Source organism: Onychostoma macrolepis, chromosome 13 (genome assembly GCF_012432095.1).
Source record: "Onychostoma macrolepis isolate SWU-2019 chromosome 13, ASM1243209v1, whole genome shotgun sequence".
Taxonomy (NCBI): domain Eukaryota; kingdom Metazoa; phylum Chordata; class Actinopteri; order Cypriniformes; family Cyprinidae; genus Onychostoma; species Onychostoma macrolepis.
The window spans coordinates 7951760-7979435 of NC_081167.1; the positions used below are offsets into that span (position 1 = coordinate 7951760).

At 36.3% G+C, this 27676-nt stretch overlaps 2 protein-coding genes across 3 annotated transcripts in view; one reads left to right on the forward strand and one right to left on the reverse strand.

The window, feature by feature from the left end:
• thada (THADA armadillo repeat containing) overlaps positions 1-16946 on the reverse strand; it is a 103885-nt gene extending 86939 nt beyond the window's left edge. For both annotated transcript variants that reach the window (XM_058794937.1, XM_058794935.1), the window contains exons 1-21: positions 16811-16946; positions 16502-16582; positions 16326-16432; positions 16108-16241; positions 15617-15765; positions 15018-15050; positions 14887-14935; positions 14560-14756; positions 14331-14425; positions 14038-14261; positions 12150-12853; positions 11222-11376; positions 10988-11143; positions 10804-10899; positions 9117-9240; positions 8821-8963; positions 8508-8739; positions 7370-7505; positions 7142-7278; positions 4030-4191; positions 3596-3762 (exon numbers count right to left, since the gene is read on the reverse strand). In XM_058794937.1, coding sequence (XP_058650920.1) covers positions 3596-3762; positions 4030-4191; positions 7142-7278; positions 7370-7505; positions 8508-8739; positions 8821-8963; positions 9117-9240; positions 10804-10899; positions 10988-11143; positions 11222-11376; positions 12150-12853; positions 14038-14261; positions 14331-14425; positions 14560-14756; positions 14887-14935; positions 15018-15050; positions 15617-15765; positions 16108-16241; positions 16326-16432; positions 16502-16574 — 3273 coding nt within the window. In that variant the 5' untranslated portion in view covers positions 16575-16582; positions 16811-16946. The remainder of the gene's footprint in view (positions 1-3595; positions 3763-4029; positions 4192-7141; positions 7279-7369; positions 7506-8507; positions 8740-8820; positions 8964-9116; positions 9241-10803; positions 10900-10987; positions 11144-11221; positions 11377-12149; positions 12854-14037; positions 14262-14330; positions 14426-14559; positions 14757-14886; positions 14936-15017; positions 15051-15616; positions 15766-16107; positions 16242-16325; positions 16433-16501; positions 16583-16810) is intronic.
• A 153-nt stretch (positions 16947-17099) lies between these two features.
• plekhh2 (pleckstrin homology domain containing, family H (with MyTH4 domain) member 2) overlaps positions 17100-27676 on the forward strand; it is a 33203-nt gene continuing 22626 nt past the window's right edge. The window contains exons 1-2 of the mRNA XM_058796618.1: positions 17100-17247; positions 19494-19631. Coding sequence (XP_058652601.1) covers positions 19512-19631 — 120 coding nt within the window. The 5' untranslated portion in view covers positions 17100-17247; positions 19494-19511. The remainder of the gene's footprint in view (positions 17248-19493; positions 19632-27676) is intronic.

Below are 27676 nucleotides of genomic sequence, written 5' to 3' on the forward strand. Positions count from 1 at the left end.
TGTCCAATAATTTGTGTGTAGTCTATATATATAAAAAAATTGAACGCGTTAATATTTTTTTAACGCAAATTAATCGTTTGATAAGGTTTGACCCCAACTTCTTCCCGTCATCGCAGCGCGGAAGGTTATCTATCAATGTGTGATGAGGGTACAGCGAACCAGTGTTGCCAGGGTAACGGCACAAGTGGGCTATTTTGAATATACAGTCGCGCTAAAAAATTACAGAGGGTTGCGGTTTTTTGGGCTACTTTTATAATGTACCGCGGCCGCCCAAAGTGTATATAGACCTTTTACTAATGTGTATCATACTTGTAATGTATACCTGACAACTTAAGAACGAAGAGGTGGTTGTAGCATCACAAACAACGTGAGTTTCAGCAGAGCATACATGTTAAGGCTTTTACACAGCAGAAATAAACTTGACAACAGCCACTATAGATTATATAAGATAATAAACACATGATTACGATAGGATATGGTCTGTATGTGATTTTCTTAAGAAATGTGTACATCTGAAATGCTAATTTGTGCAGCGATATAAAAGGCTATAAATAGCATATTTTAACAGCAGTAAACGACCAAATTCCACATGTGATCGTAAAAGGAAGTTATTACAAACACTCGATGGTGGTTTGAAGTGAGTTCTGAGTAAAAGTGTACTATTAATCTCATAAATTGTCTTATGAAGCATGATGCTAATATTAGCTCTAATGCACCTGCAGAACAGGTCCAATTCTTCTTCATAATGCATTTTGTCATAATACTTCATGTAAGGTCGCAAGAAATGTTTTGTTGTATTTATTTAGAAATACGTTTGATAATAGTTGGGTAAATGTATACTGGGATTGAAGCGATGTGGCTTGGTAAACGTTTTATTGCCAGTATAAAGGCTGATAATGGCTGAATAAAAACAAAAGAATAATAATAAAAGAATAATAAGGATTATGTCTCATACCTGGCGGAAGTGTGAAAGGTTCTGTTTCCTTAAACTAGTTTGTCATGCATTTCTTTTTCAACACATTTACAGGTAAATCCTAGTATTTTAAATTTGCGATTAATCATGATTAATCACAGTCCATGACTGTGATTAACGCGATTAAATTTTTTAATCATTTGACAGCACTAATATTATATATATATATATAAAATCAAACGATTAAATCGCATTCAAAATAAAAGTTTTTTTTTACATAATGTGTACTGTGTGTGTTAAATATATATATATATATATATATATATATATATATATATATATATATATATATATATATATATATATATATATATATATATATACACACATACAGTAAATATTTGTATATTTTTATAAAATATTTGTACATGTATATTCTTATATTTTATATAAATATACTGAACATATAAACATAACATTTTTCTTAAATATATACACATGTATGCGTTTGTATTTATATATACACATAATAAATGTACTATTTTATATACACACTATATTATACACACATATATTTTGTAAACCAAAACTTCTATTCTGTCATCATTTACTCATTAAAGGGTTAGTTCACCCAAAAATGAAAATTAGCCCATGTTTTCCTTACCCTCACAGCATCCTAGGTGTATATGACTTTCTTTTTTCAGACGAATCCAATCGGAGTTATATAAAAAAAATTATCCTTGCTTGCTTCAAGGGCGAGTACAACATGGGCTAATTTTCATTTTAGGGTGAACTTACCCTTTAATTTCATTCAGCTATAGACCCTTTTTGCGCCGACGTCACGATTACGTCACCGCGCTAGCTGGAGGCAAAACAAAGGGAAAACTGGAGGCGGCCCATTCAAACCAACGCAGATTCGGCTACACGAGGAGCTTAAAATATCATCTTGTTGTGATGTTGGATGCAAGAATCTATGTAGTACAGGCTCCAATTTGAAATTTTAACGCATACCTGCTGCCACTCGCAGACAAAAAACCGACGACAGCTGTGGTTAAACGAGATAAAACGAGTGGACTTGACAGAAACTATCGTCAAAAATGCTCGCGTTTGCAGCGCACACTTCTTATCAAAAAAGGTTAAATAAAGTATTGTCTTTTGTTGTTATGGATTATGGTTTGTGTTACGTGTCTAAAGATTTCTTATGCATCTCACAACTATGAAATAATGTCTGTGTGCATGTGTGTAAAACAACAAACTGACGATGTATATGCTTAATCATCTGTAATATACATTGTTGTGATTGATAGTGGCTGGACTTTCTAAGAACTTAGTAAGAAAGAATAATCAAATACAGAAAGTTCAAAATTAATTTCTGGAATTTTTATTTCTAGAAACTATTCACATCTTCCTTTAAATGTACTGTATGTAAAGTATTGTAAACTTAACTTACATAATTTACAGGATGTATATACTTTAAATCAATGTGGCCATGATACATACATCTTCAAATAATATATCATCACATTGAATGTTTAACTTTTTGTATTTTGGCCCAGTTCACTCTCACGTAACGTTAGCTGTAAAAATAGCCCGCTGAAGTTGAAATTCACATCTTCATGACTAGATAGACACAGGTGAGTTTCTCTTTACTACTCGTTAGGTTTCTCTAACGAGTCACTCAATCGGAGGTAACGTTAATCCTGTCCGATCGTCCATCCATGAGCATAGGGTCGGCCAATCTGACTTTGTCCGTTAAAGTTAACTTATTTAAATAACAATAATGGTCCTGCACAGTGAGTGACCTTACATATGCAGGTAAAATCGGATTTTCTCCAGCTATTGTTAAAAAAACAAGGTAAACAAACTTCATAGCTAGCATTAGTGAAGCGGTCAGTGGAATCTTTCTGCCTCCAGCTAAGCCCCGCCCACAGAAAAACGTCACATTGTTTACTAACAGAAAAAGGGTCTATTGAACACAAAAGTAAATATTTTGAAGAACGTGGCTTTGACTTCCATAGTACAGAAAAAAAATACTATGGAAGTCAATGGCTACTGTCAACTTTTTAGTTACCAACATTCTTCAAAATATTTACTTTTGTGTTTAACAGAATAACGAAACTCGTACACTTTTGGAACAAATGGAATTTTCATTTTTGTGTGAACAATCCCTTAAAATGATGATGATTATTATTATTATTATTATATTACATTTAAGTTAAGACATATTGTGGATGGGGTGCTACCTTAGAAGGAAGCCTACTCCCCAGGGTTTAGAACAGAGTCTTTGAGTCTGTACTGGAAATACATTTGACATTCTCTTTTTAATGGCCGCCAGGCTCAGTTTTATGGCAAATGAAGTTGTATTCACCGTGATCACATTTCCTGACGCCTCTTCAAGGGCTGTTCGCTAGACCATATTTAAGCCTGTATTAGCAATTACCATGATGTCTCATCTCTCGGCCCTGAGCTCAAAAAGATCAGCTTACTGGAAAAAGTCTCCACTCAACGGCATGAGGTACAGTTCTCCATTATATCTCACTCGCTTATGTAACTGAGATCTTGGCTTGAGGGAGGCTCGGTGGCTTCCATCAAAACAGTCTCTTTGAGATGAGCGTGTGTATGTGTGTCAGACAATGAATGCTAGATCAGGTGACCCCTGTCGAGTGTGTGTCTGTGTCTGACCTGGTCCTCTGTGACGACTCCTCTGCCGTCAGCGTGTGTGAGAGGACAGTGCAGCGGCATGCTCTGACACAGATGACCCAGCAACATGGACACCTCTTTCATGGTCCTCCAGCAACACACCAGCACCATCTGAGCGGTGACTCGATAGGCCTCTCCATCACCGCCACCTAGACAACACAAATACACACACCCAAATAAACACTCGCAAAACACTGATCAAATGTCGGCCTCTCATGGACAGAACATGTATTACAGAAAATCAATGTAAATCAATTCTGGGTCCAATAAAAGTATAATGGTTGAAATATGAGTGTGGTTACTATAGACATAATACTAGTGAATTTATGACGTGTCTGAATGTATGAAATCTGAGTTTAAAATTAGTTTTTTGATACAGATGCTAGAGGTGCTTGAACTGTATTTATTGTTTGTACCGCTGTTACAGGATTGTGTTTTATGAACTGCGTTCTCTGGCTCTTTCTGTTCGCTGTTACAGTCGCTCTCGCTGGGGTCCAGCTCTCTGGCACTAGTGAAAAAATCATTTGTGTCACGAGGTTGAATCTCCTGCAGGATCTTCTGGAGGCCAGCAGAGGTCTCTGTGGAGAGAAGAAAAAGATGTCACATACATGCAATTAACAGATTTAAAAGTGGGACAACATACTCTCCTGACTCCTAACCATGCACAATGCCACATTGAAATTTAATACAGCTAAAATATTTACAACCCTGTGGACTTCTAGACACTTACAATGTCCAAAATGCATCACAGGAGAATTGTCTTTTTTTTCTGAAAATTGTGAATATTTGTATTACAATGTAATTTCTAATAAAATTTCAAATGATGTTTAATAGGATTCTGGGTTGGAAAAGACTGTGACAAAAGCGGATTTGTAAACAGGCTAATTTCATAGCTAGTGGCCTTCATAAAACAAAAAGAACAAAATATATGCTGTAAAGTCGATTAAAAAAATAAATAAATATTGAAATACTCAAGTAAGGTTTCCCAAACACACAAATAAATTAATTAACATAATTAATTCTGCACAATTAATCAAAATAAAATTTAAATCGTGATATAGCTTAGTGCGATTATCATATTTATAGGCTGTGAATGAAGTAAAGAACTATATATAGTGTGTTGCACTGTGTGTTTTAGAGTGAAGAGTGGCACAAGTCCATTTCACATTCATTTAACATGCATGTAGGAACATGTGCTATTGTTCACTTGATTTTCACATTTGCATAAAAATTGTAGACTGAATAGGGTAACACTTTATTTTAGGGTCTCTTAACTAGTTGCTTATTAGCATGTATATTACTAGAATATCAGCCATTTATTAGTAGTAATTAAACACATATTAATGCCTTATTCTACATCCCTAATCCTACCCAATACCTAAACTTAACAACTAACTATTAATAAGCAGCAAACTAGGAATTTATTGAGGGAAAAGTTGTAGTTAATAAGCGTTTCCTTTTCTAAAGTGTTACCCTGAATATTACAGCACTTTACCAAAACTGCACCAAAATAAAAGCTTGAGCATTTCAAATGTTAAAAATCTTGTAGCTTTGAATGTTTGAAAGTGAAAATTTTAAGACATGAATGAATACTCAATGTTTGGCATTACAACTATATATTTACAAACAATATTTCAGTCTTATTATTAATATTATTATTATTATTATATAGCATTTTGTTAATAATATTGATTCTTATGAATGTTTTTACTGAAATATTCACTTAAAATCTCGGCGGGTAAATATTGTTTACATACTGTATAAGGAAGGAGACAAAAAAATAAGGAACCCCTATTCCAGTGAAATAAATACAAATGAAAGGTACTTTTCATTTTTTTTATTTAAAAAAAAAAAAAAAAAAAACTCTAATTCTCATCTAATTCAACTATTTTCTCTTTTATTTAGAACTTGATAGACATACACCAACATAACCAATAAAGACTAACATGATAAAATACACAGTTCTGCCTCTGAATTCTAATTGGATGATCCATGCTTGAAGTTGTTGTAAAATACTCCTATATGTAATTCTATATGAAAGTGCCAAGTTGTGATATTGCTGGACAACTGAACTTAAAACTTGGCATTTTGGTCAACAACACAAACCGAGATGTTCTTCCTCGCCTTAACTTTCTTGGGTCATGTGCCGCTTTACATTTTTAGTATTACTAATAGAGATCGACCGATATATCGATTTACCGATATTTTTCCCGATATTTAAGAATTTTTCCATAATCGGATATCGGTTTTGTAATATCGGATTCACAGATAAACGCTGCCATCTTGTGGGTGTTTTGAGAATTGCGTGCAGGATCGTCATTGCAGCGCGTCTGAGGGGAGACGAGACAACACCAACAACGGTGTGCACAGGTACTTGATTTGCTGTAGTTAGTAAACTTTATTTAACATAACAGCCATTAATGCACAAACTAGATGTATTACATAAATGCCTGATATTATACAGCTTGGCTCTAAAAATTGAGACGAACTCACAGAGTCACGTAAGAATCCGTCAATCTGTTCACTCAGCAGTTGATGCTCAGGAAATGCTTCACTTGTTTAAAACACGCTAAATTATATTAACATTTACTATATAACCATTATTTTGTTAATAAACATCTAAATAAATACATCGCTATGGAAATCAATTATTATCTCCGCGAGCGATCGCAACTTGAGTAGGCTATAGTTCTGTGTAAAAGCATAGATAAACCGCACTGTCAGCAGGCATTTCATAATCTAGAATGACAAAAACATTAATAATTCTGATATAACATACCAGTTGAGAAATGCAATAAAACACAATGTTTTGTTTGTTATGTTTCAATATTCCAGAGAATATTATTCAGTGAATTAACATTATCCAGTGAATTATTCTTTAATCTTTAGCCTATTAAACAGCTTATAAACCTAAAACTGTAGTTTAAAATGAAGTTATGACTCCTGTCCTTTATTTATTTTCTCCATTTGAAAATGAGACCTTCTACATTTATTTTGCTTATTGTTAAAATCAGTATTGCCGCTGATGCTTTTTATAAATAAAATGTTTTTATTGTTGTAATATGATTAAATTTACAACAAATATTAAGATTAAATTTAACATGAAAGACTGTTAATTTTCAATTTTATTTTATTTATTTATTTATTTTAAGATGACAAAGGAGGAAAAACCAAAGTGAAGTATGGACTTACTTCACTCAGTTATTTATTTACTTTATAACAGTAAATAAATATCGGTTCTGCATATCGTTTATCGGGCACATAAACATGCAAACTATTGGTATCGGCATCGGTTATAAAAAATCAATACCGGTCGATCACTAATTACCACACGTTTTTAACACATCCCTCTCATGTCTCAACAGTACAGCAATCAGTTGACGCATTTCTACGGTCACGCATTACACACCACCCATTACCACGGCAAACGAGAGGCTACCTTGTGAAAATCAAGGGACAGACAAAATGTCTACTAGTGCATTGATGGACATGCCGTCAGCTGGTTAAGACCATGTTAGATGTATTTACCAGACTCTGTATCCATGGGAATAAGGCCCTCAGGGGAAGAGCTCTGAACCACAGGTGACACAACATCAGACATCCTGTAGCACAGGCCTATGAGCTCTGACACAACAGCCCTCCACTCAGACAGCAGTACAAGTGATCTAAACACACAGAAACATATCAACCACACACACAAAGGAACGCAAAGACCTCTGTAATAGACGATTAAAGGTTGAGTATGTGTGGATGTACCCAGTGTTGAGCTGCTGCAGAACTGCAGTGATGCAGTGAACTCTGCCATATAAAGGATAGGAAGCAGAGGCCTGCAGAAGAGACGACTCGGCCTTCAAAACCTCTTCCTTCAGACACACCATCAGCCACTGCACCACTGAAACATCACAAATATGCTCTCTAATTTAGACATACATACATATACACATGACTTGATTTAGATAAATGTATAGAGTTAAAACAACCGCAAAAGTCTCACTGGTCATTTCCACTCATGAAAAACAATGTATATTTTGTGTTTGAATCTTTGTTTTCTATAAAGCATTATTAATCAAAAGAAATTATTAACTGTATATTAAAAATCAGTAATAGTATTATTATTGATAATAGCAGTAGTAGTGTAACAGAATTATTAGGATGAAAATTCGAAATAATTTATATAATATTATCTCATTTATATATAATTTTCAATTATATTTCTGAAAATTGTAGATTAAAGGGTGAATTCCCCCCCAAAAAAAAAAACAATTTACTCATCCTCATGTCTTTCAAAATGCACTTACATTAATCTTCAAAACACAAATTAATATATTTTGATCCCTCCACAAGTGAGCTTAATTCAAAAATTTAAAAAAATTAATAAATAAATGTTCAAAATACTTTGAATTTTACATAAAATTTAAATGGAGGGAGCAAATAAAATGTGTGTGAAATAAATAAAAACTGTTCATTATATAGTCATCACGTCTCTGCAGAAGACTTTGATTAAACCGCTCGATTCATAAGGATTAATTTTACAATGTCTTCATAAACTTTTTGAATCAAAGCTTTGGTTTCATGGAATTTCAATTTTGGGACAGAAATCTGTCAAGTTTTTCATTAAAAATATCTTGTACCTTTTTGTTTTGAAGAGAAACGAAAGTCTTATGGGTTTAGAAAGATGTGACGGTGTGTAACTGATGCCAATTTTATTTTTTGGATGAACTGTCCCTTTAAGAATGGACACTTGGTTTTTGAAGTCTTGTACATGCATTTTGCAATTTTAAAGTTCATTGAAAATTGATATCCTGCTTAAACCTACAATCTTTCAGATGGCAGCCTGGATCATAAACCAATATTCTCAGTCATCTTGAGTGATGGTCATCTAACACTAGCGTACCTGCCAAGGTGTTCTGCTCCAGACTGGAAGCCTCAGACGTCTGGGACTGGATCAGTGCTGGTGGCTGGACAGGGATGTGCTGCTTCTGGACACAGCTGAGTAACGCATCCTTCAGACCCGGCTGGTGCAGCAGCAGGTTGAGAAGATGAGCGGCAGTGACACTGTCAAAGGGTTTGGTGCTGGTGCTGAGGTCCAGAGCGACCTGAAGCAAAGACTGCAGCCTCTCCGGCTCCTACACAGAGGAGGACATGCATTCATATTCATTTTTTAACATTGCTCAATACTAGTCTCAGGCTCTTACTTTCACACTGACCTGGAGTCGCACTGCTGCGGGGGGCAGTTTTTGTAAGAGGTTGCAGGCGAGCTGTTTGACTTCAAGAAAGTTGTTTGCAAGACAGCACAGCACAGCTTGAGCATGAGAAAAGCTCACTGACTCTCCAAGAGCAAAACCACAGCCTGAAAAAACAGGTGAATTGATGTATACTGAGGTGACTAGAAGTAGTGAATAGAGAGCAGGGTGGCTGACAGCTGATATAAAGGCTTATATGATACCATGCTATTTAAAGATTTGAATTTAAAATAGATTTTTTTTAAAAGTTATAAAAATACCTGTGTTAAATGTGAAATGCTCAGCGATCAGCCCCAGCAGGTGTAGTGCCATTAGACACCTGGAGAATGAGGCTCCTGGGTGAAACACCTGGAATAGCGTCTCACAGAACCAGTGTAGAAACTCCTGATAAGAGAGAAAACTGATTTTCAATTTAAAGATTCCCTTGATCTTTTGATAGATAAGAAGTCAGTGTGCTATAAAAACATCCTGTAAGTTTCAGAACTCAAAACTTTCTCGTTAGTCTAAAAACAGCTTATATTGAAGCCAAACTGCCAAAACGACAGCTTGTGGAATGTTCTACTCTATGACATATTAGTGTGGCTAAACACCGCCTCTGCAGAAGACGATCAACGCCTGCTTCTACATCGCTGCCTGTTTAGCCCCACCCACCGATTCACGCACGTAGTGTAAATAAAAAGAGGGACGAACGCAGGTCTATGCAGAAACCAAACTATAAACTTTTTTTGAATAACTTCATTTTTAATGAAGTGCCAGATCACATCAGTAAGAATTTGTTCTTGGTTCACTGCATTTTACCACAGATTAGTTTACAAACAAGGCTAAATTCAACACAGGATTTTAAGAAAGATTGAAACTAAAAGACGATGCTGTGCTGCCTATACTGGATCCGACAGTAATGTTGCAACACACAAGTGTGACTAACTGTTTTTATTACATAGTCACTTCTGCTTTGTCTGTTATTACACATCTTTTGATATGTATACTGAGTATTTTTGTGTTTTTAACCTAAACCACAACAGCGTCCATCTATGAGAATGTACACTGTCAAACACACAACTGTTAGCCAATCACAGAAGTGGGCGTTTACGCCTATTCAAACAAAGCGTTTTTTGATGTATAAATCTTGATAACTTTATAAGTGGACCTCAGAGAACAGTGCAAAATAAAAAAAACAAAGGCAGTTCATGACCCCTTTAAGAAAATGTGAGTGGTGCTTGGCTGTACAAAACAAACTACACAACAGTCGCATGGCTTCAAAGTCACTACCATTAAGCTTCCAACTTATTTACTGACTTGAGTTAGAATAGTTTGCAAGAGTAAACTAGTGAGTAAATTAGTTTTCCTGTTCAGCCTGATGTTGTTTAATTAACTAAATAAATTAGAAAACAACTGCACACTCACTTAAGCACATTTATTAACCACGTTTAATAAATGTGCTTAAGGGAGTGTGCAGTTGTTCTCTAATTTATTTATATTCTTTCCTTCAACTTGCACCTCATAAGGTGTGCGTTTGCCTTGCTTTGCTTGCTCTATTACGGTTTAATTAATTTACTCATGAAAAAAAAAAAAAAAAAAAACAGAGTGGAAAATTACCAATGTATTCATCACAACTAACAGAACTCCTGCTAATGGAAAAAACACATTTTTCTTCTGTTATCATAATGTTTATTGCTTCATGTGTGTCCCCTGTGTTTAACACATCACTCAATGTCTGTGTAATCAGGGGACTCTTATCTCTCGGTTCCTGATGTTCCTTGGCACTTCTTGTTGTTTAGATTTCTAAATTCACTCCTTTAGCTAGATTTCTCATGTGACTTTTTGGTTTAGTCAGTTATCTAATCAGTTTCAAATGCAAAAAATGTCTATTGAGATTTAAGATTTAGAATCAATGAATCTCCTGTCTGTGGAGCTTATCTTGCAGCTCAGTTAGTATCACAGTTCTACCTGGTACATGTTGAAAACTTGCTGGTCTTTGTGGTTGTGATGTTGGTCCAGTTTCTTTTGCAGCAGCTGAGCACTGTCCTTCACCCTACACAAGAGCTGACAACATAAAACAGACACAAGCCAATCAGAACACGCTTACAATGCCCTCTGGCCAATCAAAGCTTGAGCTGTCATAATTTTCTACCTTCTTTAACAGACTGACAGTCTGCTGTCTGACTCCTGGTGACTGACTGTTTAGATTAAAGGGCAGGAAGTGGCGGATCAGCTCTATTTCCTGTCTGGACAGAGTTTCTGTGCTGCGATGGCTCTCACATACCAAACCCAGAGCATCCATTCGCACCTGAATTCACATAAACAGCCTTCATGTCAGACATTAACTTTTAAATGTACAGTAAAATATAATGTGGTTCCCGTTTACCTGATCGTGTTTGTGCACCAGAGCCTGTTGCATTAGTGGGAGTGGCACCAGGCCATCCCACAATTCCTCCTCCACAGACTTGAGAACACCCTGAGACCGGGCGGCACGCAAGCACGTCATCAGAGCCCCCAATGCACCTCTGCTGCCAGCTGACCCTGAGGAATAAACACTTAACACTTACAAAAAAACAATAAGTTATACACAATCCTCCTCATTCAAATTCAATAACACTGTTTTCTACCCTAAAATTATTTATACACGGATGAATACTACAAAGATTTAAATAATAAAGCAAAATGATAAAAATAGTCATGATTACAATTTCTTTAAATCAGAGCATCATTATTCTTAAAGTAAAATGTAGTATCAATATAACACAAATCATGAATTATGTATAGCTATTTTGATAAAAAACGATTTAAGATCATTCTTTCTTCAGTTCATTTTGTGTTAAGTGGTGTTTTTCCAGACTATTTTATATGTTTCAATGTATGAATAAATAAATCTACATTTCTACTATTGCCATGTGGTTGAAATTATGTAAATATACGCAAATATAAATGTGTGTGTGTGTGTATACACAGGTATATTTATATACATACACTTTTTTTTTTTTATTAATTGTGATTTATTCCTGCGATGTCAGCATTCATTACTTCAGTCTTCAGTGTCACATGATCCTTCAGAAACCATTTTAATATACTGACTTGCTTCAAGAAACACTGCTATTATAATAATGGCGAAAACATTTGTGCTGCCTAATATTTTGCTTTTTTTTTTTTTTTAATAAAATCTTTTGTAACATTACAATATGTTTTTACTGCCACTTTGATCAGTTTAATGTCCTTGCCGAATAAAACTAAATAAATGAATAAAAAACTCTTACTGACCCCAATCTTTCGGTACTGTATATACACAAGACTCTTACCCTCAGTGCAAGCTGACATCTCCTGCAGGGCTTGTACCATGTGGCTAAGGCTGGAGGGGTTGCAGCGTAGCAGTTTGGGCAGGAAGTAGTCCAGTATATAAGTGGTTTGATCCAATCGGGCTGTGCACAGTACCTTCAGCAGAGGCCTCACCCAAACTTCATGCCACCCATCTATCCAGGCATCCTCATCCCTAAACCGTTCACACAACTGGGCCTTATGGCTGACAAACAGCTTCTCCAGAAGGTCGCTGGCGTATGGTGCCATCGTCTGATCCCCCATCAGACCCAGCAGCCTGGATGGCAGTCCGTCATCAAGCTTTAGTAAATACTCTGCTCCTAAGTGCTCCACCAGGCAGCCCAGTGTGCCGTACTTCCCTTTCGTATGCCACTCCAGCGTTAGAAGGTCCTGGGTGAGCTGGGTGATGTAAGGGTCACCGGTGGGATCAAACTTGTGCTCACTGCAGTGCTGGTGGAGCGTGAGGAGGTTCTGGAACATGGAGCACGTCTGGTGCCGAACCCCGTCCAGAGGGTGCTCCCAGTGGGCGTAGATGTGGTGGTGAAGGCGTGCGATTAGAGAAGAGCCTCCGATTAGAGACGAGCGAAGGAGAGGGGGACATGTGTCCACCTGGACGCAGTCAACCGCAGCTCCACTCCAAAGTGTCAAAACCCGAGCCACTACCATCACCGTACTGGACTCCTTCACTCTGAGAGAGAGATTCATGACAAAGAGCAGTTCAAATGGAAATCCAGGCTGACCAACTTCAAAATTAACTAAGCTCAGTAGTGCAATGTGAATTAGGGGGTGAATTTAGTTATGCAACTTATCGGAGTTAATCATAATTTTCTATTGACATTCATTTTTACCAAAAACAAATGTGAAGAGAAAAATACTACTTAAAATGTTTTCATCTTTTTTGTCCTTTTAACATAAAAATGGTTGACAGAAATATTTTTAAATGGCTTATATTGTGTCTTTCCAGGGAGTTTCTCATATCCTGTCACTTTTAGCTTGCTCTGTAAATATTCACAATATTTACTGTAATGCAGCTTCAGAAATATTATTGTGGAAAAACTCTGAGCAAATAAATGACAAATATGCACTACCGTTTCTCAGTATTTCTTTGAAATTCTTTTAATATTTTCAATACTTTCAACTTTCAGCATGGATGATTTAAATTGAAAAAGTGACAGTTAAGATATTTATAATGTTAAAATAAAGATTTCTATTGAAATAAATACTTTACTTTTGAACTTTTTATTCATCAAAGAATATTCTACAAAAGATAAATGTATCACAATTTCCGCAGTAAATATTAAGCACCACAACTGTTTTAACAGTTGATAACAACTGATAATAAGAAACAATTGATAATAAGAATTCGTTTATTTATTTATCGAGCAGCAAATCATCATTTTGGAATGATTTCTAAAGGATCATGTGACACTGAAGACTGGAGTAACGATGCTGAAAATTCAGCTTTGCATCACAGGAATAAGTTACATTTGAAAATATATTAAAAAAAGAAAACAGCTATTTTAAGTTGTAATAATACTTCACAATATTACCGTTTTTCTGTATTTTGATCAAATAAATGCAGCCTTGGTGGGCATAAGAGACTTCTTTCAAAAACATTTTACATTTTTCCAAACTTTTGAAAGGTTGTGTATATAAAATTGAATAGAAAATGTTCATCTTCAAGTTTATACATATAACTGTGGGAATAAATAAATAAATATATATGATGTCAACTTAACAGAAAGTAAATCATATTTCTTTAGGCTGTAGCAAGTGGCAGTTTTCATTCAGAAAACCCACTGACTTGTCAACTGTTAAAATCTGTAGTTTTGCATGTCCTTTTTAATGAATGCATTTGGTATCCTTTAGTACCTTGTATCTAGAGACAGGAGCACTTCAGGTATGAGCAGCAGCAGTTTCTCGGCCTGTGGACCAAGAGTCTTTCCTCTCCAGCTGAGCATAGCCAGAGCTCCATGACTGAGATACAGAGCCACCGCTGCAGGCCTGCTGCTCTCATACAGACCTGCGCAGCTCTGTCTCAGCCACTGGGGGGCGATGCTGCCTGCATCCACTGAACACCACAGGAGACCCGCAACCTAGAAACACACTTCACACTTAACTGCACTTCCACAGAGTACAGAATAAGCTTCTTGCTTCTCACTTACTATGACAGGTACATCATCTCCATTGCCCATAATAGATCTGATGAGCAAAACAACGGCCATCCCAGCAGTGCTCTGGACCGTCTGAACAAACTCCTCTAGATGGGAAAAGAACTTAAGTATAATACAAAAATCTACAGAAATAAATACAATACATAAAAAGAGTGTAAATAAATGCAAAAATGACTCAATGTGAAGTTGCATCTGAAGAATATAGTGCTCTTTGCCTTACCATCAGTCAAGATACATGTATAGCAGCTGAGTAGTCCACTGAGAGCCTGATGTAGATCAGATTGGTCATCTGAAGCTGAAAGCACTGCAGTACTGATGGGTTCCTGAGACCTCTGAACCACCAGCATTGAGGCCTTCACCGCTGCCAGACACGACTGCATCAGCTGAGCCTGGGCCACATGACGACCACACAAATCCCTGAACAACACATCAAATGTCAATAACACAAGATACAGATAAAAGAAGAATTCTGGGTAATAGGAATTAGACGTCAGCATGTTCTTCCATGCATACAGCACATTATACAATACAATAGCGAACAGTTTACCTGTTCTGCTCCACATTAGAATTCAAAATCCTTTGGAAGAACTGGAGCACTATGAGAAAAAAACAATTGTGACTGAGTTTGCAGAAAGGAGAAAGTCAAGATACGCCAAATGATTTAACTTGTATACTAACCTTCTGTTAGCAAACGGTGAACACATTTCTCACCTGTAAACCAAGCAGAACAATTTTAAAATACTTTACACTGCACACACTACCGCATGGGGTACAGTAAAAAACAGAAATATTGTTAAATATTAGTATAACTTAAAATTGCAATTTTCTATTTTAATACATTTTAAATTGCGAAGTATTCCTGTGATTGTAAAGCTACATTTTCAGCATCATTACTCCAGTCTTCAGTGTCACATGATCCTTCAGAAATCATTCTAATATGTTGCTCAAGAAACATTTCTTATTATCATCATCAATGTTGAATCTAGTTGCGTTGCCAAGTAATTTTCTGAAAATCATTATTTTTTTTATTTTTTTATTTCCAGGATTCTCTGAAAAAAATGAAAGTTTAAAAGCACAATGTTTATTTAAAATAGAACATTTTGTAATTGTAAATTACATGATTTTGTTCTTATAGATGCATTTAGCGTCATGTTTAATTAATGCATACTTGCTGATAAAAAAACAACAAAAAAAACACTTACTGATTCCAAACTTTTGAAGCAGCGTGTGTCTGCTATTATGAAATAATCTTATAAAATTACATCACTTAAGCATACCGATTTTAAAGCCATCCAGACAGGAAGTGATGCTATTTGTTAAGTGTGAGCAGTGATCTGTGCTCGTAGAGGAGAGGCATGAAGACAGGCTCTCAGACAGACATCCAACTGTCTGCTCCTGCAGCCAATCCGGGCCACTTCCTAGTGCACTGATAACGAAGAAAAAGGTGATGCCAGTGTTAAATAGATAAATATATGAAGAGTTCAGATGCAAAAGCCTCTTAAGTGCCATTTTACATTTTCTTCTAAAATGAGCATTTTTTTCCAGGCTCCTGGGTGTAGGTTCAGTAATTTCAGTTTAATGGCAATGAATAGATTATTTTCTTTTAATTAACTGAACTGAAAAATGCTAATTTTAGAAGAAAATTTCAGAGGGCAGTTAGAGGCATCTGAACTCTTCATATGTAAACAAAGCACACAGAAGTCAATCACTTTCAAATAAGAGAGTTACTGATTTTCCAGTAGCATGAGTAACAGAGAAATGTGGGAACCTTGCTACGGCTCTCTTGAGTGGGTTCTTAGCTGGCAATGTGGTAAACAGGAACGCTAGTGTGCTCAGGCAAGCCTGCAGTAAAGGACCCATGGGGGACTCATCCTCTTTCAACTGCTCCAACAGGAAGCCTGCCTGCAGTCGACACACAAACCAATGAAGTGTTTTGTGCGATTACAGTACATTCAGTATAACTCAGTGAATGTAATGCAGACCAACCTTTGAGATGAGCTGGATCTGCTCAACCGGGTCAGAGGATGATAAACTGTCCTTCAGAACCCGAGCAAGCTCTGTGGATCTACTATCCCCCTCCACAGACAGGGAATCTGAAAGAAAGCATTAAATATTACAGGTAACTTACGCACAACCACTAAAAGTTGATTTCTGTCACTCACCTGTCAGGCTCTTCAGCTGGACACCATCCAAAGCCACAGCTTCCACTTTAGGTGCTTTCTTCTTCACAACCATGACTAGATCTGAGACATAACAACAACTGCAGATGTGTATCATAAATTAATTGTATAATTACTTACAACGATCACACTGAAAATCAGTTATGAGAGCTCTGGCTCAACCTAACGTTACCTAGTGCTCGTCGGTTACTGTTTCCTGCAGCTATTTATATTACATTCTCCTACACACCGAACACGCCCGTTCCACTACACATAAAAAACATTCTGAGACATGAAGATATATTGTCATACCTTTGTTACAAAGCAGGTACCGGTGAAAAAGTTCAACGCTGCATGTAGAAATAAGTATTTCCACGGCAACATAACATACACGTGTGACGCGTCAATTCCGGAGTCGCGCTGGAAGACCGCCCAGCACAAAGATGATTGGTTCGGGCAGAATACCTCTGATGCGTGATTGGTCCACTGTAAAGTCAATCAGTCATGACATCAGCATTCCCTAACCACGCCTACAATAGTTTTGATTGTACGTGCTAGTAAAAACACGCCCCTGATCCCGCCCACTTCCACAGGACGATGCTGGAGTGAAAAGTTTGAGCTAGAAAACGGTCGCTCTTTATATCATAATTAGGTCATTAGTGCAATAACGACTACGACAAGACGGAATATTATTTTTTATTATGGTGTGAAACCAGTTCCATCTTCAGCACTGTAACACTGATTGCCGGGTAAGGATAAAATCTTAAACTATTAACAAAATATTTTTGTTTCTTGGTAAAGGGAATAAGATATGAAGAGTATTAAAATATTGAAGTTTCTATTTCTGCTTATTCAAATATAAAAGTTCTTTATTATGTATTTAGATGAAAATAGATTCTAAAATGAAATGTACTCTGTTGATTTTTTTAAACGTGATTTTGAAAATGAAATACACTATTTATTGATTTGATTTAACTGAAATTCAGTTAATAGTCAATAATTATTTTCTGTTCTATTCTATTAATTTTCGTGAATACAACCCTAATGATACCTATTGCATCATCATTCTGTCACTAACTGCAGCTAAATGGTATATAGACAGTACGTTACCCACAGACCCTTTTTGTATGTACTATATATAATGTTATGTTGAATCACTGTATATTTGATCTGTGTTATGTGGTGAAACTGGCAGAACCTTTAATAGAGCCAGAACCAGGACACTGACTCCTCAGATGGAAATTCATACCTGGTCTCAACAGTGTAATTCATAACATTTGCATTATATGTGTATCATATTGGAGACCTCATTACTAAACACATATTTCTACTTTTCAAGATTAGGAAAGGAGCCTTTTCCTCACACACTGTACAGTATATATTAACTTCCTGATCTTCCATGTACAAATCCTTCTAGAGCTACATAATGACCCTGTTATCCACTTTGGCTCACTTTCCCTACATTTTCCTCTTAAGAAGTTAGTTCCACAGTAAAACATGTTGTTTTTATCCACATTGGTTAAGATTCAAACCCTCAGTCTTATTTACCAGGACAGCTTAATTGAGCTCAGCACGTTTGCACTCTCTTTGTGCCCGTGCCAATACTATAATGAGAGCTTATTATAACCAAGTTTTAGAGAAGTTGTAGTAAAATGTGTTCACTCACACATTGCTGTTGTGCTTTCCCCCACGTGCTTTACATCAATTGACACATGTTTTTCATAATTAAACTTTTATGATGGAAAAGTGTGATGATGGTGCATCAGTGCTGGCTGGTAGGGTTTGTTTTTGTAGTGGTGGTCAGTTTGTCCAGGGCTTTGCCTGCCTGGCCCTCAAACACTTACTTTAGCCATTCGAGACCAAGAATGTTTCACTGCCTCTCTTTCCAACTGATTAAAGTTCAAATGTATCTCAGATGGCATACAGCTATATGAAAATTGCAGTTAATATCGACAGCTGACATACACCTAATCAGAATTATGTATCAAATAAAAATCCTATTCACAATATTCACTGTTCATTTACATCTGCGCATGTCCAAACAAATGTAATTATGAGTTCTGTGAAACATGGGAAGCTGTGAAAACCCAAACTGTGGAAGAAGCATATTTTGGCAGATTATTTTGTCCAAATGTTAAAAGAATTACATTTTGCAATTCATAATGATGATTATTTTTAGGAGGCAGTCTGTATTCATCATGGATCGAAGATGAATCACTGTTGAATTTTGTTTTGATATTGCAATGCAAATTAAATTAATGTTGATATTGCAATGTTGTGTTTCGACATCCTTTTGATATGAGTGAATTAATTTCAATGTTGATTTATTGGCATTTTAATTGATTTATATAAGTATTTATTTGATTTCTAAGTACTTTTTACAACCAATAAACATTGTTTCAATATTGTTCCAATGTTTTTTTCACATATTGAAACAACAACTGATATTGTTTTTACATTTGAAGGTCGGTCACACACCGACATGTTTGTTTGGCCAATAAGTTTCCGAAAGAACATGTCATGAGACAAATTTTGGCACTTAGGCCTAATTTCCATGACATTTTTCATGTGCTACAATGTTTCAGTAAAATGCATGTAGATAATTATGTGGATACATTTAAATGGATGTTTATGGATGTTATTTTTAATGTGTGACTCAACGTCATGGATCAAGGTTTAATCAGTTGAATTTAGTTTTTCGATTTTGCAAAAGGAAACAACATTCATTGATATTGCAACATTGTTTAAACATCTTCATTTTCAACATAAGCGAACAAACATTGATATGTGATTAACTTTTTTATCACATTACGTATTGTTTCAATGTTTTTCAGTGCTTAAAAAAACATTATCTTAACCATATGTTGAAATGTGGCTGGTTGGTCAAAAGCATGGTTCCTTAGAGCAAAGATGTATATCAAATATCATGAAGATCTCCTACATCTGATTCATAGTTTATCTTCTTGAGTGTGCCTCATGTTGTGTGATGTGACAGGGCCTGAGGGGTGACGGCATGGCGGAGGGCGATGAAAGCGCAGGCGGGGAGTGGAAAGAGAAATACATGGCCCTCGAGGCCCTGCTCTTCAAGTTCCGTGGACAAATGAGCGTGATCCGAGAGCTCACAGCAGAAAAGGTCAGTCAAATGCACTACATCTCGGTCCCAGAGTCCCTTCGCTCGGCCTGCTGATCTGCTCTTGGACCTTTAAAAATCATTACATCAGACCGCATGCTGAGCAAGTAAAACTCAACCAACCCCAGCCATCTTTTATTAAAGTAATAACAGAACAGGCATATGATTTGAATGTAACTGTCACCGCCCTGCTAATTCCCATCTGTATTTATATTGCCGAGAGACTCGATCGAAGGGAATTCTAGGAAAGGCAAAGAAGCCACCTATTAAAGTATTTGCTCATTTCCATGTTTGGTTTTCATTTCCACGAAAGAGTGTGTGTGTATATGCGTGCCATAGCCTATTTCTTTGGCCTATCTCGAGGGAGAGCAGATTAGAGGTTAATATAAACAGACGCCTGACCACAGGGCTCCAGACTGCTGCATTCTGGGATAGCAGAATCCTCTTTGAATTACAGACTCAGGATGTATTCGGGTGCTTTGGGGAGAGGTCAAGTTTAGGAAATGTATAGTCAGCTATTGTGATGATGCTCTTTCTTGAGCAATTTTAACGATTGGTGACCCAAAGTATTTTGTAACTGAGTCGCATACAGTTTTAAAGGGATAGTTCAACCAAAAATGAAAATTCTGCCATTAATTACTCACCCTCATGTCGATCCAAACCCATAAGACCTTCGTTCATCTTCAGAACACAAATTAAGATATTTTTGATTAAATCCGAGAGCTTTCTGACCCTCCATAGACAGCAAGGATCTTACCACGATCAAGGCACAAGACATCTGTAAAAAAGTCCATGTGACATCAGTGGTTCAACCGTAATTTTACGAAGCTACGAGAATACTTTTTGTGTGCAAAAGAAAACAAAAATAACCAGTTTGAGTTAATTCACAACTCCTCTCCCATGGCCTCATGGGATAGCAAAGTGTGCATTTCAGGATACTGTTTTGTGCCTGCTATATAGTAGGGAAATACGTAATTTCGAATGCAGCCTCGGTCTCAGTAAGTGTGACCTCTAACCCCTGTGATGCTGATTCAAGTTTATGATTTCATCATATGAGAATCTTATTGTAATTGTTTCTCATTCCTTCATCAGTAGGCATGTTATTGTTAGCAGCTGGGTAGCGTCTGGCCTCACTTATGTGTGCCATCTATTATTCCAAAGCTGCCATTAAATGTTTACATAGGGTCTCTTTCCTGACTTGTCCTCTCACTGTGAGTCCTGGATCAGCCGAGCTGTTAAAATACAGATAGCTGGGAAGCATATATTAGCTGAGGATATGTCAGAGAATAATCATGTGGTGGGAAAAAAAAAGGGAAGAGGATGAATGGGAAAGATTGAGACACAGGATAAAGAAAGTAGGGATGGGCAGGATGATCAACTAGTCACCCAACTAATCTATTAAAGGCGACTAGTTTATGTCGATTTTTAAAGCTGTGTTTTAAGCAATGGCACTTTAAAGAAGGTGAATTAAGAGATGAAACTTCATAGAGAGAATTTTTGTGTCCTGTGATACTAAAACCTACTATTAAGTTGTGTCATTAAATTAAAGGCCCATTTACACCAAGAACAATAACTATAAAGAGAATTATAACAATAAATATATTAGCGGTCACAAAAACATTGACATTAACGTTATTTGATATTTACTCAATAAACAGATTTCACTATTCTCATTGAATTAGATTATTTATTCAAACTTTATTGTTATCACTCTTTGAGTGAACAGGCCTTGACCTCAGTTAAAGCACAATGCTTTTGGAAGAAATTTGCAGTCTAAATTTTAACTTAATATTTTCAAGTAAATGACAGTTTTATGCCGTTTAATAACCAAATTTATCCATAAAACTATATTAAAACAATGTTAGTTACTTACATTTTACACATAATATTACCAGTTACTTTGTCTATTTTTGCTCCACCAACTAAAATAGTTCTAACAAAGGACAGTTGTCCATCTCTGAGCAACAAACAGTAGTGGTGTTGTGGTTTTGAACAAATTGGTTAAGTGAATGATTAAATGATTCACTTATTAAGACCGTAGGTGCGCTCCTTTTGACCATAAGTGCCCTGCGAAGTGGACTTCAAAGGGTATTCTGACATCTTGAATGAGATTGCAATCTAAAGAGAGTGTTGTTTTCAGTTGTTTTGTTGAGTGTTTTTGAACTAATTGGTTTAGTGAATGATTCAATGACTCACTTATAAAGACAGTCGGTTGTTTCGGTCTTAAATAAATCAGAGTTTATGAACCAGTTGTTCAAATTGCTTTCAATTTCCCTCTCCACTTCCTGTGATGTGACGTATCGATATTGCCTGTCTTTATAAGTGAGTCATTGAATCATTCATAAAGAAGGTCACTTACCTACTGCATAAAGATGGCACAACCTTCTGGCGTAACCTGCGGAAAGAGTCACAGAAAAGTAGGGGAGTGCAATATTGAAAAAAATATAATCTCAATATTTTTGGGGATTTTTCAATAACGATAATTAGACGATATTTTGCAGAGTGCGTTATTGTGCTGATATCTGACTACCGTGGACATCTGCAGTTTTTGATATTCTTCATATTCTGTGTGGTCAGTTCACATCAGTGATTAATTAATCTTTTCATATAAGTTTAAATTGATTTTTACCTTTAATAAAGCCATTTTTTCTAAAAGTGTATGTCTTTTGAGTCAAATTGTTTCATTGAATCAGTCAATTAAGATAATAAGACATTTAGGCTGTTACCAAACAAATGAAACCAGTATCATCAAAATTAATCTTTGCAGAAGTTGCATCTGAAGTGGCATTTAGATTTATTTACACACTATTGAATGCAGCTCAGAGGGATATGTTGTGCTTTAACCAGTTGCAAATGCAAAATCTTTTGACATTTTAAACATAAAACATTGAATACTGACATCTGAAATTATTTAAAAAATGAAAATATACGTTAAATGTGAAATTAAAACCGCCTGTAGGTGGCAGAAAGTCACTGTTAATAAGTGAGTCATTGTGACTGAACCGAATCATTTGAACAGTTGATTCATTCAGGAACGAAACATCCCCTGCATCCCAATGTGCATACTATCCACCTTATCTGCCCTAAATAGTATTGAAAATTACTACTATCACATAGAATTTAGGATGGATAGTATGCACATTGGGCATCGTCATGTTGCTCAGAGACGCAAAACAGTGCTGTAGCTGTTTGGAATTATTTTTTGTTGGCGAAATAGAGCAAAAACAGGCAATATGATGTCTAAAACGCAAGTCTCTTAATATTAACTCATTGTTTATTGAACTGTTGCAAAATACTCGATAATGTCAAATTGCACATCGTTAAAACAACAATTACGATATTATCGCAGACGATATATATCGCACACCCCTACTGAAAAGGTCCCACCACTAACACACAGTAGTGTTTTGTTCCTCAACAAATCAGTATTTTTGAATGAATCAGTTCAAAGTGATTCAAATGACTCAGTCATGAAGATGGCTTGTTCCCACCTACTGATGTAATGATGTAACCTGCAGAAAAAGAAGTTCCTCACAGACTGACAGTCTATCTGAAATATGAATGAATATAACTGTTGTATAAAATGTTACAAATATTTAGCCTGTTTATCTGTCAAAAGATATTGTTATTCTGTCTTTTTTATATAGCTTTATGTATAAAGCGTATAAAGCTAAACGGATCTGATTTGGGACAGTGGATCCTATTTATCTCTCCTAATTAGTGGGTTGTCTCAAACTATGATTTACACGTTTTACACGTCTTGTTGTAGGACGGATGAGAAGGTATAAGAGTGAAAGGGAAAGAGATGGAGTAAAATGGGAGGAGAGAGACAGACGAACTGTGTGGCAAAACAAACTATCCTGTAATCACTGAGACTCCCAAGGGAGGAAATGCCGGGCCTTGTGCTATACAGGAAGTTAGCATGCTAAATACATACACAAACAAACACATATATGCTAATCCAAGTGTGGTTTGTTGGGAGAAATGTAGGTCATTTTCTCCCCTGGTTTGGTGAAGTTTAAATGAATCAACCAGACTTGGACAGCAATTGCTCATCATGTAAGCAACTCAAAACAGTAACGAACTTTCGCTGCGAGCCATCCTCAAAGAATGTCACAAAGGCGCACATGAAGACTTCAGTGGCTACACCATATCCTGCTTATGAACAGATGCAAACCTTTCTTTTAAACCATTATGTTAAAAATATGGGCAACTTTCAAGTGCAGTCAAATACATATGAACTTGTGTTCTCACACTGAGAGCACATTATGTGAAGCAGGAATCTGTTGTAGGTTAACAACACCCTCAGATTGATTCCACATTTGGGTGGCAGTAGCCAGAGAAAACATTGTACGATTCAGTGATGTTACAGACATTGTTTTATTGTGATATGTTTCTAAGGCTTGAGTCTCTATATAGATATTTCTTCAACAGGCCTACAATATATATATATATATATATATATAAATCTACAAAATTATATATTTGCGTTTTATATTGATACTTCTATTATCTGGAAAATGTTTAGATTGTATTAGTCTTTTTTTACACACTATTAGAGTTTTAATGGATGTATAATTGGTAACATTTGTTAACTTTAGTTAATGAATTAGCTAACACGAACTAAAAATTAGCAATATTATATTAATATTAATAATAATGCATATCTTTTATTTTATATAAAATTAGATGTTTCCATATATGTGACCCTGGACCACAAAACCAGTCAAGGGTCAATTTTTTTAAATTGAGATTTATGTATGGTTATATATGGTTTGTTAGGATCGGACAATATTTGGCCAAGATACAACTATTTGAAAATCTGGAATCTGAGGGTGCAAAAAAATCTAAATATTGAGAAAATCGCCTTTAAAGTTGTCCAAATAAAGTCCTTACCAATACATATTACTAATCAAAAATTAAGTTTTGATATAATTACGGTAGGAAATTTACAAAATATCTTCATGGAACATGATCTTTACTTAATATCCTAATAATTTTTGGCATAAAAGAAAAATCTATAATTTTGACCCATAAAATGTATTGTTGGCTATTGCTACAAATATATTCCTGTGCGACTTAAGACTGGTTTTGTGTTCCAGGGTCACATATGTGAAATAAAAAAGTTTAATGGTATTTCAGAATTTAGCCCCATAATAAATAGCCATCTAAATATGTATTTCAATGCTAACTTAAGCAAGGGATTCGACTAGAATGGAAACGCAAGCTTCTAGTGTAGTATACAGTGTGCTGCTGTAGGACACAGATGAGTGCAGTGTGGAGCAGAGGCTGGGTGACGCTGGGGAATTTGGAGCCATGGTGCAGTGAAGGCTGTCACACAGACAGGCTTTGTGAGCTGGCCTGTGGAGGAAGGCTGGATGAGGGGTGCAGGGCGGGCCGGCCACAGAAGGCCGAGGATGGAATGCATGGAATGGAAGACTGACTGTAGCCAGGAGCGTATGGAGCAGAGAAGTGAGGGGGATTGTACAAGATTCAAAGAGCTGTTGGAAATGTGAAGTTTACATGTGCAAACTGATGAAAGCATCCATGAAGGTTTTTGGTTTGTTTTGGTTTACAGCACTCCCATTGGCCGTCACCACTCATTTACATAAAGTTGAGCTCTATTCAGCTTTGTCGCATCATCAGCAGTCTCTATTGCTTGTTTCACCAGTAATTGCCATATATCTTTGAAAATGAATGATGCTGGTCACTTTGTTGCTTCGGATCACTCCATTGTCCTCCTAGAGCACCATCTCCTGGTCAAACAGAACAATGCACTTTTGTATGGAGCCCTGAAAATCGGACTGGCACTGCAGATCAGTCAAAAACTAAGTGGAATTTGTCAATATTGCTGCTAAATGTGGGGGGAAAATGTATCTTTTTAAACGTTTAGTTTTTTTTTAAAGAAATTTTTAAAATGCAATTTATTCCTGTGACGTGAAGCTGAATTTTCTGCATCATTACTGCAGCGTCACATGATCCTTCAGAAATCATTCTAGTATCCTGATTTACTGCTCAAGAAACATTTATTATCAATAACCTTCATATATATATATATATATATATATATATATATATATATATATATATATATATATGTATATATATGTAGTGCTGCTTGAAAGTTTGTGAACCCTTTAGAATTTTCTATATTTCTTCATAAATATGACCCAAAACATCATCAGAAGTCCTGAAAGAAGACAAAGAGAACCGAATCAAACAAGTGAGAGAAAAATATTTTCTTTGTCATTTATTTATTGAGAAAAATGATCCAGTGTTACATCTCTGTGCGTTGCAAAAGTATGTGAATCTTTGCTTTCAGTATCTGGTGTGACCCCCTTTTGCTGCAGTAACTGAAGGTAAAGTTTCTTGTAAATGCTGATCAGTGCTGCACAATAACATGTAGGAGTTTTAGCCCATTCCTTAGTGCTGAACCGCTTAAACTCTGTGATGTCGGTGGGTTTCCTCCTATGAACTGCTTGCTTAGGTCCTTCCACAATATTTTAATTGGATTAAGGTCTGGACTTTGACTCAGCCATTCCAAAACATTAACTTTGTTCTTCTTTAACCATTCTTTGGTAGAATGACTTGTGTGCTTGGGGTTGTTGTCTTGCTGCATGACTCACATTCTCTTGAGTTATTCTGTTTAGAATATGCTGGTATAATTCAGAATTCATTGTTCCATCAATGATGGCAGGCTGTCCTGGCCAAGATGCAGCAAAACAGGCCCAAGCCATGATACTACCACCACCATGCTTCACAGATGGGATAAGATTCTTAAAGGTGCCATAGAATGCATTGATACAATATTTTAAATTGTTCTCTGATATCTACATAGAAGGTATGTGGCTTAGGTAAGGGCAAAAATTCTCCAGAAACGGTTTTACATGTCCATTTACAACCCTAGGATTTCTCCCTAGAATGAAATGGTCTGTTATTGGCTTATTTGGAAGGGTCATTAATAATGTTGAGCTCTGCTCTGATTGGCTGTTTCACAGCGCGGCTCATTTCAGTAGCTCACACAGCAAACAGATCTCTACTGCCCTTATATGTTTGAGCCAGTATCAGACAAAGATGCCGATTTTGAGAGATTTTGCAAAAATATTTACCGTATGTGGTATGAACATAATCGCTGCGAGACGCTGGTGGAGTGAACGAGGCTTGAGAGAGAGTTGTGAGTGTATAGCAGTTTAGTGTCAGCTATATCTTTATCTTATCTTAATTGCAAAAGATTTGAAATAATTTTGGTTTATTTTTATTTATTTATCGGTTTTTGTTTGTTTTAATAGCAATATCTGGCAACACTGCATCAATGATTCGGCTGGCCTAGAACATGGGCTGGTATACATTATGCAAGTGTTGGGGGCATAAACATTAATGATCCCAACTGTAACGTCACAGTCGGTGTTATGTTGGGATTCGCCTCTTTTTCAGTGGTCTTTTGCACGCACAAGGTTTACATAAGAAGGAGGAAACAATGGTGTTTGAGGCTCACGGTATATCATTTCCATGTACAGAACTCTTATTATTCAACTATGCCAAGGTTAATACTTGTCCACATGATCTTTAGCAAGCAATTTTCTTTTTGGAGAACAGTGGCTTTCTTCTTGCAACTCTGCCATGCACGCCATGGTTGCTCAGTGTTCTCTTGATGGTGGGCTCATGAACATTAACATTAGCCAATGTGAGAAAGGTCTTTAGTTGCTTGGAAGTGACCCTGGGAACTTTTGCAACCTTGTCGACTATTACACGTTCTGCTTTGGAGTGATCTTTGTTGGTCGACCACTTCTCGGGAAGGTAACAGTGGTCTTGAATTTCCTCCATTTGTACACAATCTGTCTGACTGTGGATTTGTGGAGTCCAAACTCTTTAGAGATGGTTTTGTAACCTTTTCTAGCCTGATGAGCAACATCAACTCTTTTTCTGAGGTCCTCAGTAATCTGCTGTTCGTGACATGATTCACTTCCACAAACATGATCAGACTTTGAAAGATCACCTCTTATTTTTTTTGAATAAAATCACCTCTGCACAGATGGACTCTAATTTCA